The 11797-nt window shown below is 39.8% G+C and overlaps 1 protein-coding gene across 1 annotated transcript in view; it reads right to left on the reverse strand.

The window, feature by feature from the left end:
* LOC110031106 overlaps window positions 1–11797 on the reverse strand; it is a 59224-nt gene that overhangs the window by 8099 nt on the left and 39328 nt on the right. Inside the window, exon 9 of the mRNA XM_020734151.1 lies at window positions 8750–8913. Coding sequence (XP_020589810.1) covers window positions 8750–8913 — 164 coding nt within the window. The remainder of the gene's footprint in view (window positions 1–8749; window positions 8914–11797) is intronic.

The following is an 11797-nucleotide window of genomic DNA, read 5'->3' on the forward strand; positions in this document are numbered from 1 at the left end:
CGGTTAAGGCAGATGCTAGAAAACCCGAGGATAGAACTAAAGTTAGGCTAGCTCTATACTAAATGATATCATAGTTAACTCAAAAAAAAACAATCAAATGTGAATATTATTACTGAAAATTTAAGGAATCACAACAAAGATTCTTAAAAATGGAAATAAAATAACACAAAGCACAAACGAGCCTCTAGGGAGGGAGAAGGTGATGAACCCCGGCTGCACAACAGGAGTGGGGATGGTTTGGAAGGTTGCAACAACAAGTAAGGTTGCAGGAAGGGGAGGCAGCGGCAAGTCGAGCTGCTAGAAGGGTGGTGGAGTAGATGAGGGTGGTTTGGAAGAATGGTGGCGGCGGTGTAGGTAGCAGGTGGGTGCGGGAGACTAGTGGTAGCTGGAGCCGAGGTGGGGCGCATAGTGAAAAGGGCAACGAGCTGAGAAGGAAAATACGGAGAGGATTTGTAAAGAAGCCCACCACCTAGGAGCAAGATACAATTGGAGCACCATCTGTCCTTGGATACAACCCTAAGAAGGGAGAACCATGCCAACGGCGAGAAATGTTTACAGACATGCCACCTTATTTATGCATGAAATGTGTATTTTACCATTTTAACAGTTAAAATGATGGAATGTTTTTTTCTGATATGAAAGATTTGGATGGTTTAAACATAAAAAATAGAGTTTAGGTGTTAGATATGTAAATACAAAAATGGTGATATGCATGTAACAGGATGGGAAGCTTTGTTACAATTTGTTTGGGCAGCTTTTTCACCTTCTCACTTTTGAGATTGTTGCCCATGCCTTCGTTTAACTTTTTTTTTTCTTTTTGGTGGTGTCTTTTAAATTTTTTTGATGCAGATTTGCTGGTGTATGGTAATTATAATAAAATTATTGTCCAATTATTGTCAAATTAAAAATAAAAAATTATAATGCCCATAATAGCTTTTGAAAAAATTACTTTCTCCACAAATTCACAACTGTTTTTAAAAAAGCTATAGTCACCCCAAACGAACCCTCAGTTATCTGTTCCAACAAGGGTTATGCAAAGAGAACAAATAAATGGAATTTACGTTATTTTTGCATGGGACATATTATTTAAAAGGAAAAAAACTTCGAAAGCTCGAAAGCATAAATAGGGTGTCAAATTAAGTTCTCAGGTCGGATTTGCCCGACTCAAAATTGTTTAACCCAAACTCTACCCAAATAATTAACGGGTCAAAAAATTCAACCCAAACCCTACCCGACTTCAACTTGTTGGCCAAGCCCGACTGATACCAGAACTAATAGGAAGAACATTTGAACACAAAAGTAAACTTTTATCAATATTGAGATAGGATTACAACACAACTCAAAAAGAAAGAAATTACAATAAGGGATGAATCCCCGGTTAGGGATGTAGAAAGATGTCTGAAGGCAATGGTGGCGTCGACGGACTGACAGGGAAAGATGAGGAAGGTCGGGTGGTTTTTTGGGTAAGTTGAGATGGAGTTTGGTTGATTGTAGGAAGACTGGACGCCGAGGTTGTGGAGGAAAGTATGGGTGGCGGTAGAGTGGTGAAGAAATATGGGTGGTAAGTGGCTAAGGGGAGTGGTAGAAGAAGGGTCGAAAGTAGAAGCGAAAGAAATTGAAATTTTACAACACCACCTCGGAGCAGGATACAGCCAAAGTACTACCTGACGTCATATACAACTATAATAAGAGCAATGAGACTCCTCGCAGGAGATCAAAAGACAACCCCACTATAACTGGCTCTCCACACACAGAAGACGACAATTTATAGGCCCCTTCCTGACGGAGGCAGCTTCTAGAAAAAGGAAGAGAGTGGGAGCCAAGAAAAATCCAGAAAACACTCCGCAGCAAATTCGTGATGCCCTAGATGGATCGCGATAGTTCGCATGATCCATCCAGCCATCGCGCGGATCTCTTGCTCTCGCGATCCCTCGCGAGATTTCGCCCTCGTGAGATTTCGCGATCCCCCTACTCCCCCTTTTGCAATGTCAAGCGGGGTCCTAGCGTCAGTCTCTATCGAGGTTGGGAAAGGTTCGAACTCTTTCGTCGAAGCTACAAGCTCTTCAAAGTATGGTTTTAAGTCAACGATATTGATTTTGGTTGAAATGTTGTAGTCTTCGGACAGGTTGAACTTAGCTTTTGGAGTATCCTAAATGATCCAACTGCTCTTGGCTTAAGCTTTCCCTGATGATCTTGCAGGAAATCTTTCCTTTTTCAACCCAATCCATATTTGGCCGCCTTCTTGAATCATTACTTTCATCTTGGATTTATTTGTCTGTGCCTGGTATTTTTTAATATGCTTAGCAATTTTCTTGCCAATTTCTTCGTGGAGCTTCTGAATCTCGTGAATTCGTTTTGCGGCATCCTTGCTGATTTCCGAAGATGGCGGGAGCGATACCAATTCAAGTGGTGTGAGCGAATTGCGCCCGTATACAATCTCGAAAAGAGTTTGTCCAGTAGTTTGGTTGATGAATCGGTTGTAGGCGAACTCAGCTTGGGCTAAGATAAGATCCCACTATTTTATGTTTTTCCCTGCGAAACACCTCAAGAGATTACTGAGACTTTGGTTTACTACCTCTGTCTATCCGTCTGTTTATGGATGCGCTATCAAGCTGAATTGGAGTTTGGTGTCAAGCTTTCCGCATAGTGTCCTCCAGAAGTGGCTCAGGAATTTAACGTCTCTAACGGAGGTGATGGTCTTGGGAATCCTGTACAACCTTACAATCTCCCTGAAGCGACGATGTGAGAAGCGTCTAGTGTCCGGTGACAGGGCACAAAGTGGGCCATATTGGAGACTATGTCAACTACAACCATTACGGAATCTTTATTCATTCAAGTCATTGCAAGTCATAGCACGAATCCATGCTGACGTCCACCCACGGTGCCTCTGGTACTGGAAGTGGAGTGTATAATCCGACATTCTCAACTTGTCTTTGTCATATGACAAATCATGCATTGCTTGACATGTCGTTCTACATCTTTTGTCAGCTTTGGCAAAAAAAAATGCTCTCTTATGAGGGCGAGGGTCATGTCCCTATTGAAATGACCTGCTAGTTCTCCACTATGGCTTTCCTGGACAATGGCCTCTCATAGTGAGGATCGGGGAACGCACAACTGACTCTGGTGGAACAAATATCCATCTGTGCGGTCATATTGCCCTGTTGGCTTCTCTTGACACTGCTCCCATATGTTTTTGAAATCTTTGTCAGTTTCATATAGATCCTTTATGACCTCGAAGCCCATAAGTCAAGTCTGCAATGATGTGATCAATAGGTGTCGACGACTCAATACATCTATTATGCGGTTCTACTTTCCCACCTTGAGTTTTAGCACCAACTGAAATGAGGCTAGGAATTCCACCCATGTAGCATGTCGTCCCTTTAGTTTGCTCTGTCTGTTGAGAAATTTTAGGACCTTGTGATATGTAAATAGTGTAAACTTGTTAGGTAAAAAGTAATGACTTCAGTGTTCCAGAGCTCTTACGATGCATAAAATTTTTTGTCGTAGGTTGAGTATTTCTTCCTGGACTCGTTCAACTTCTCACTGAAGAAAGCGATGGGGTGTCCTCCCTGGCTTAGTATTGCTCTGATCCCTACGTCGGACGCATTGCATTCTACCTCGAAAGGTTGGCTGAAGTTAGGTAGTGCTAGCACGGGTGTCTGAGTCACCTTTTCTTTTAGTGTGTCAAAATTGTCCTAAAATGTTGTTGTCCAAGCAAACTCCTTCCTCTACAGAAGTTCAATCGGAGGGGAGGTGATAGTGCTGAAGCTTATGATGAATCTTTGAGAGAAGGATGCCAGTCCCAAAACTTACCTCAACTTGGTGAATGATTGTGGTACAACCCAACTGATAATGACCTCTATTTTACGGGATCCATCTAAATGCTTGCACTAGACACGATGTAACCCAGAAAGCATAATTGGCTTGGTATGAAGTGACATTTCTTCGGATAGGCATATAATTGCTCAGCTTGCAATACCTCAAATACTACCTTCACGTGATGCAAGTGATCCTCCTCCGATTGGCATATACTAGAAGGTTGTCAAAGTAGACAACGACAAACTTTCCAATGTGACGTCGGAATACCTGGTTTATTAATCTCATGAAAGTGCTAGATGCGTACGATATATCAAAAGGCAGAACAGTCCACTCATAAAGTCTATCTTGCATCCTAAAGGGGGCCTTCCACTCGTCTCCTGGCCTCATCCGTATTTGGTGTTATCTGTTGCGCGGTCTATCGCGGAGTAGATGGCGGCTCCATTTAGGTAGTCTAAGAGATCACCAAGTGAGGTATGCAGAATCGATATTTAATGGTAATCTTGTTGATGGCCCGATTGTCGATGCACATTTACCATTATCTTGCAATAAGATCCTGCACTTGCCATTATAATTCTTCATACTCCGCATGTCTTAATCTTGCAACGAGCTCTGCTCATGTCTATGGTGTGTTGGATGTCCCTCGATGGCGGCAATCCCTCTATTAAGCTGTCGATCGTAACATCCTGAAAGTCCTGTAGCGAGTTGCAGTAGTGCTGATATCGCTCTTTCCTTGTTTTCTTCCAAAACAAATGCTAGTGTTACAGGGGTATCTCTAGCTGACTACAGAAAAGTGGTACGAGGAACTAATGTTGCCTTTGTATCGCTCTCGCCTTTTACATCCTTAGCAATTAGTAAAACGATACATTTCCCTTCCTTCAAAGAATAAGTGTTCTTGAACCCGTCATGTTGAGTCTTACGATGAAACTGTCAAGGGCTTCCTTACAGAATGTGGCAGACGTTCAAAAGAACTATGTCACACCATACCTGCTTGTGTAGCTGATCTCCGATGGAGAAATCAACTAGGCACTACTGATCTACATGTATCTCGTTTGTCTTCTTCAGTCAGGTAAGTGAATATGACTAAGGATGCTTTTGTGAGTACAATCCTAATTTTTTCACCATGAATGTGGACACCACGTTCTCGCAACTCTCTGTCAATAATCATGTTGCAGACCTTACCCTTGAAGGTGCACTTGGTGCAAAAAATGTTATGTCTTAACCAGGATTGGCCCCGCTCTTGTTCGGGTTGTAGTATTCGCAGAACGGCTAATGCTTTTCCTTCATCTCCGTAGAGCTGAAGTTCTTCTTCAGTATTCTCCTCTGATTCCTCATTGATTTGCTTGACATTGTGACAACTTGTTGGGCAGCTGAAGGTTATGTGACCATAGTCGTGGCACCTGAAACGCTTCCTGGTTGGCACTGTATTGAAGGAACTACATTTCTCAGACTTCTTCCCACGCTGATCCGCCTTATCAGATCCTTGTCCAATTTTGCTATTCCTCCCGAGGTACACTTGTCGGCTTTAGAAGTTGCAAGTGACTGCTTGGTTGACGATATTGGTTTGAAGGATGTTTGTTGCTTGCTTTCCTTCTGTTGCCTCTCCACCTTCAGGGTTAGTGTTTATACATCCACCAAAATCTAATATGGTTGTAGTCGTACCACATTGCTAATAACGGGTTTTAAACCCCCAAGGTATATGGCAATCATGTGCTCCTCTGGCTCTGTTAGCTTGCACTTTAGTTGCAAGTGGTCAAACTGGGTCATGAACTCTTCAACTAAAAGATCTCATTGTTGCAAGTTGTGAAGTTTTAGGAACAAGTCCAGAGATACTATGGTAGGAGGTATTTCTTCTACATTGACTTCTTCATCTTCTCCCACTAAATTATCTTCTTACTTTCTTTTCTCCTCCTCTGCCTCTGTAAATTTTCCCACCATAATGAGGCAATCTTCTTTAATTTAATTGCAGTTAGCTTGACTTGTTTGTCTTCTGGTATGTCCTTATACTTGAAGATACATTTGACTAATTGCAGTCAGTCGATAAACTCATCGAGGTTCAAGCCTCCCTCAAACTCTGGGAGGTTCATCTTGATGCCAAAGTCATGCTGACTCCATAAGGGGCTTCTTCTCTCAGCCTCCTTTGATATTTGATAACAAAACGACGTGTTCGATTATTCTTCCTGACTGTGATCTTCCCTATGGAATAGATTAATCTCTTCTTCCCTGTATTCCCTTTGACTCTCCCAATCACAATCAAAGGTAACATCTTCCTGGTTTCCTCCATCCAACTCTGTTAATCTCCCTTGTAGACAACAAATTCCTCTTTGAATCTCTTCGCGGGTCCGTTTTGGAGTATCTCTCCATGGTGGCATGGCTAGGGTTGGGAATCGGAAGAAAAAAAAATTGAAGGAGGTGAGTTGGATAGGGGCAGATGTAGAAGAACCCTAGGATAGGACTAGCGTTGAGCTAGCTCTAATACCAAATGATACCGAAACTAGTAGAAAGAACAGTGAAATACACAAGTAAATTTTTATTAATATAGAAATAGGATTACAACACGACTCAAATAAAAAGGAATTACAATAAGGGACAAATCCCAGGTTAAGGATGTAGGAAGATGCCCAAAGGAGGTGGGGCGTCGGCGGGGTGGTAGAGAAATATGGGGAAGGTCGGGTGGTTCTTTGGTAAGTTGGGATGGTGTTCGATTGGTTGTAGGAAGATTGGACGACGAGATCATGGAGGAACGTAAGGGTGGCGGCAAAGTGGTGGAGAAATATGGGGTGGTAGGTGGCTAAGGCGAGTGGTAGGAGAAGGTTCAGGAGGAGCGAAAAAGATTGAAAGTGTACAACAACACTTCGAAAAAGAATACAATAGAAGCACCACTTATCGTCGGATACAACCCCAACAAGAGGGAAAAGACTCCTCCCAAGAAATCAGAAAACAACACCACTACAACTGATTCTCCACACACAGGGTACCGCAATTTATAGGCTCCCCCTGACGGAGGAAGCTTCTACACAATAGAAGAGAGTGGGAAGCCAAAAATAAATCCAAAAAACACTCCCTAAAGCAGTAGATTTGTCATGTCATGGATGGATCGTGATAGTTTGTGTGATCCATCTAGCCATCGTGCGAGATCTCTCACTCTCGCGATCCCCCTACTACCGCTTCTGCGATGCCAACCAGTGTCCTAGCCCCTCGGTTTGAAGCGCCCACACGGGCGTGACTTCGGCGCCTGCATCATCGACCCCAATAACCCATTTGACATAAGGCACAATAGCTATTTGGGACATTTTTTAATCAACTTTGGGTTAATTTTGAGTCAATATGGTGTTAATTTCAAGTTGGCAGATCAATTTAGAGTTAATTTTGGGTTATCGGGTCAATTTTGAGTTGGTGGGTCAACCCAACTCGAAAAATTAAATGGACTAGAATTTCTAGCGTAAAACTAAGCCAAAAATTATTCCGATCAAACTGAATTTAAAAATTTTTATTCAAGTACCGGTCAAGTTGGTGTTTCAAGTCAATTGACACCCCCAAATGATACATAAAGGATTGCACCACTCTTTGAGGAATGGCTACATTAAACCATACTAAATTGAACACACCTAAGAGTTGCCTATATCATGGATGGCTCGACTACAATGAACCTAATATGATCTGCTACAACATAATAGTTCATGATGCTGAAAATAATTATAAAACTTTAATTAGGCAGATGAAATTGAATGCTAAGCAATAAAAAATGCTTTGATATCTAAGTAGAGTGACAAAAAACAAAAATCTTAAGATGGATGTTAAGAATGATCATACAAGAAAGCTGGCTGGAGTGACATACATTAAAAAAATTGTAATTGAAAAAATATTTTTGTGACTTGGAGATTTAATAAATGATAGATAATGCAATCATTAAAAGAGTAAATAAAATAAAGCGTCAGAAGACTACTAGAAATGGGTAAACTTAACTTTCCATGAATAGAAATTGTAAAGGACATGATTCAGCTCCTCAAATAGCACTTATTAGGAATGAATAAAATAAAGGATTGATAAAACTAACTCCAAATGCTCGGTTCAAGGTTAATGATGATGATGCACTTCATTCAACGCATTAGAGTTAGTGACAATCACACCTAACTATTAAGTTTTAAGAACACCACCTAAGTTGCAATTCATTCAAAGTATAGAAACTCCTAGTTTCATGCACAAAGACATTACAATAAAGATTTAATCCTCACAATGATTAATACAACATAAGAAAATTTATCAAAACAAACATCTCGATAAGAGAAATCTAATGAGCCCAAAATCACTTAGCTCCGATATCGGTAGAGCATTTAAATGTTGAAAAAATCGCCTATAATAAAAATACTAAGACAAATTATAAAATAAAATGTTTGAGATTTTTTGCTATTATTACCCAAAATTTGCACCATATACCATAACAAGATCCCATTATCCACATGAAAGTGACTTGCTTATTGGAAAGAGCTTAGAGATCTAAGAAAATTCAAGAGCCCTCTGCGATGATTAATATTGAGGAATACTATCAAAAACCACTATTGTTGATTGTTGTTGACCATCATCACCCAACTGCCATTGTCCCCCAGCCATGGCCCAACCGTAATTTTCTGATCATCATCGTCCGATTGCCATTGCTCTACTACCATCGCCCAAAAATCATTACCCAACTGCCGAAGTTTAATTTTTATATAGTTAATACAGCCTGATTTCATCCACCGAAATAAAACCCTATAAGACGAACAGTGTTTCTTTACATTTGTTATGAAATATTGGGTGAAAATACTAAAAATACTGTCAGAATCAACAGAACAAAAGTGTTCAAAAACTATTGTTAGTGTAGTAATCATTATGCAACACATCTTAAAACCTCTAAGAATAAAACATCAATAGAGCTCCAAACAAGACATTGTACCTAAGTTCCTGAATTACTGCCAATGATTCTGAAGTAGTTTGCTGCGAATTCAGAAAGGTTGCCGCTATTCCATATTTAACATTCAAAGTAAAAACCTGATCTTGAATTAATGAAAGGAGAGGACAAATGACAACAGTAACGCCAGGATGAAGAGTTGCCGGAAGCTATAAGGAATATCAGTAAGTTAATCAGCCAATAAACTAGACAAATTACATGGAAGGCAAATGTACATACCTAGCACACAAATCTTATGTATTTACATATCTCATGCCTAAACTTCATAATTACATACATACCACTTTAGTGCTTTAAACCTATGCATGAAAAGGCGTATTTCACCTTTAAAAAGTGGTAGTAGTGCTATTTTTTATGTAATGATAAAGACTTGAGTTCCATGTGTGTAACTATGAAAGTTTAGATGTGAGATACAGAAATATATTAGGATTGCGTGTTATGTATGTAGATGCCCATATATAAAATCATAGCTAAATTTTAGGCAATGATATGAATTTACAGAAGGAAAAGCAATACATGTAAGAAATTAGTCTCAACTTTCATATGGATTATTAATATCAAAGTTAACCTAAACCGCAATTGTGGAAGAAAATATTATTACTCAAAACATATAGGGTTACAATCAAGACTCAAACGGAAGCCAAAAACACAACAAACATCAATATTATTAGACTAGGGCCGGGTAGGAATATCCGTGGACAGTTGTGGCAAGGGCGTGGCTGGCGGCTGAAAGCAGGGGATAGGCTGGGTGGCATGTGGTTGGAAGCAGGGGAGAGGCTAGGTGGCATGCAGCTAGAAACAGGGGAGAGCTAGGTGGCATGCAGCTAGAAACAAGGGAGAGAGTTGCAGACTAGCGACTGGAAACAGGGAGGTGGCCGGCGTCTGGAATTAGGGAAGGGAGCAGGGGGTTGGCAGCTGGATTCTAGAAAGGAGGGAATGGTGGTTGGTGGCTAAGAATCAGGGAAGAGAGGTGGGGAAGGTTAGCGACTTGAAGCAGTGGAAGGGAAGGGGTCTGGGGGCGGACGGTTGGATTTGGGGAAGTGGGATGTGGACGAAGTTGTGGACATAGTCACCAGCTCGAAGAAAGATACAGCCAAAGCCCTAGCAAGGGAAAATGCCTGGAGACAAAAAATTTGAAATTAGAATTAAAAGTAAACCCTAACTCAGCAAGCATCATATTTATAATAAGATAAATAGGAAGAGGGGGGTGGTGGTGCGGTAGTTCCCACCCAAAAGATACCCGGCCGGTCCAACCTCTCTGCTATAATGGGACCCTACTTGTTGAACCAGTCGATTCAGCCTGATCCCCACGTCAATTACACTATGGTTGATGATCACCATTGAAATAATGATGAACTCAGGAAGTGCAGAACTAAGGAATTGCCTTATTTTACACAATCTATAGTCCTATAGAGGAATTCAGTTGAGTGTCATACTTTAAAATTATGAGAAAGGGTAATTGAATGTAAGTTAATATGTATTACTAAGATTTCTCATAATCAATTTGGATTTATGTCGGGCATGAATACTATGGAAGCTATACATATATTGAGAGGTTTGATTGAGAAGTTCAAAGATAATAAGGAGGACCAACATATGATTTTATTGATTTAGAAAAAAATTATGACAAGGTTCCAAGAGATATCCTTTGGAGCAAGAGATATCCTTTGGAGGTCCTTTGGAGGGTTCTTGAGAAGAAATGTGTTGATATGACTTATATTCAAGTCATTAAAGATATTTATACAAGAGTTGTTACTTGTGTTCGAACAGAAGAGGATTGACCAAATATTTTCCTATTTATGTTGGTTTATATCAGGGATTGGCTTTAAGCCCATATCTTTTTGCTTTAGTTATGGATGGTCATGCTGGACAATTACAGGAGGATGTACCTTGGTGTATGCTTTTTGTTGATGATATCTTTCTCGTGGATAAGACGAGAGAAAAAGCTCAGGAAAAACTTGAATTATGCTGGTCTACCTTGGAGTCAAAAGGCCTTCGTTTGAGTAGAACAAAAACTGCATACATGGAATGTAATTTTAGTAGTAGCAGCTCTAGTGACAAAAATGTAACTATGGGTGATCAAATTATTAAAAGGAGTGAACATACTTCAGGTATATTGTTGAAAGTGACGGTGATATTGATGGGGATGTTATTAGTTGAATTCAAGTTGGTTGGTTGAAGTGGGGGAATGCTTTGGGCCTATTGTGTGATAGAAAAGTACTGCTTAGACTAAAACAAAAATTTTATAAGATGGTAATGAGACATACAATGCTCTATGGCGTTGAATGTTGATTTTTAAAAGAGAAGCATAAAACTAAGTTAAGTGTTGTCGAGATGAGAATGATTAGGTGGATGAGTGGCTTTACACTTAGGGATAAAAATGTGAAATGAATATATGATAGGGTTGGTGTAGCTCCAGTGACGGACAAAATTAGAGAGAGTCGTCTTAGATGGTTTGGCCATATTAAACGTCGACCAACTGATGATTCGATTAGAAGAGTAGATGAATTAGATTCGACTTATGTTAAGAAAGGCAGACGTAGATCTAGGAAGACTTGGGCAAATTGTATAAAAAATGATCTTAATTTATTATAATTAAACAAAAATATGACGCTCAATAAGACGCAATGGAGAAAAAGGATTCATGTAGCAGACCCACTTAGCGGGATAAAGGTTTTGTTGTTGTTGTTGTTGTTGTATAGTCCTATAGAAATTTGTAAGAAAATGTAGATAAAGCACTTGATGTAAAGTCCCTCTACAAAATACATATCTAAAGAGATCTTTTACGCGAACAATCCCAAATAGAAGCCTACATTTAATTGATCAATTTCAAAGAAAAATGTTCTCATATCTTAGCTGAAATAACTAAAACGGAACATTTACATACATACCACCCAATTCCTATGTATTTACATATCTAAAACCTATACTTTGCTTTTTATATTTATACCACCCAAATCTTTTATATCACTTCAAAAATACCACCATTCTAACTTATAAAAGGTAAAATACACCTTTTGATGCACAGGGAAA

The sequence above is a fragment of the Phalaenopsis equestris genome, unplaced genomic scaffold, assembly GCF_001263595.1.
Source record: "Phalaenopsis equestris unplaced genomic scaffold, ASM126359v1 Scaffold000768, whole genome shotgun sequence".
Lineage (NCBI taxonomy): Eukaryota > Viridiplantae > Streptophyta > Magnoliopsida > Asparagales > Orchidaceae > Phalaenopsis > Phalaenopsis equestris.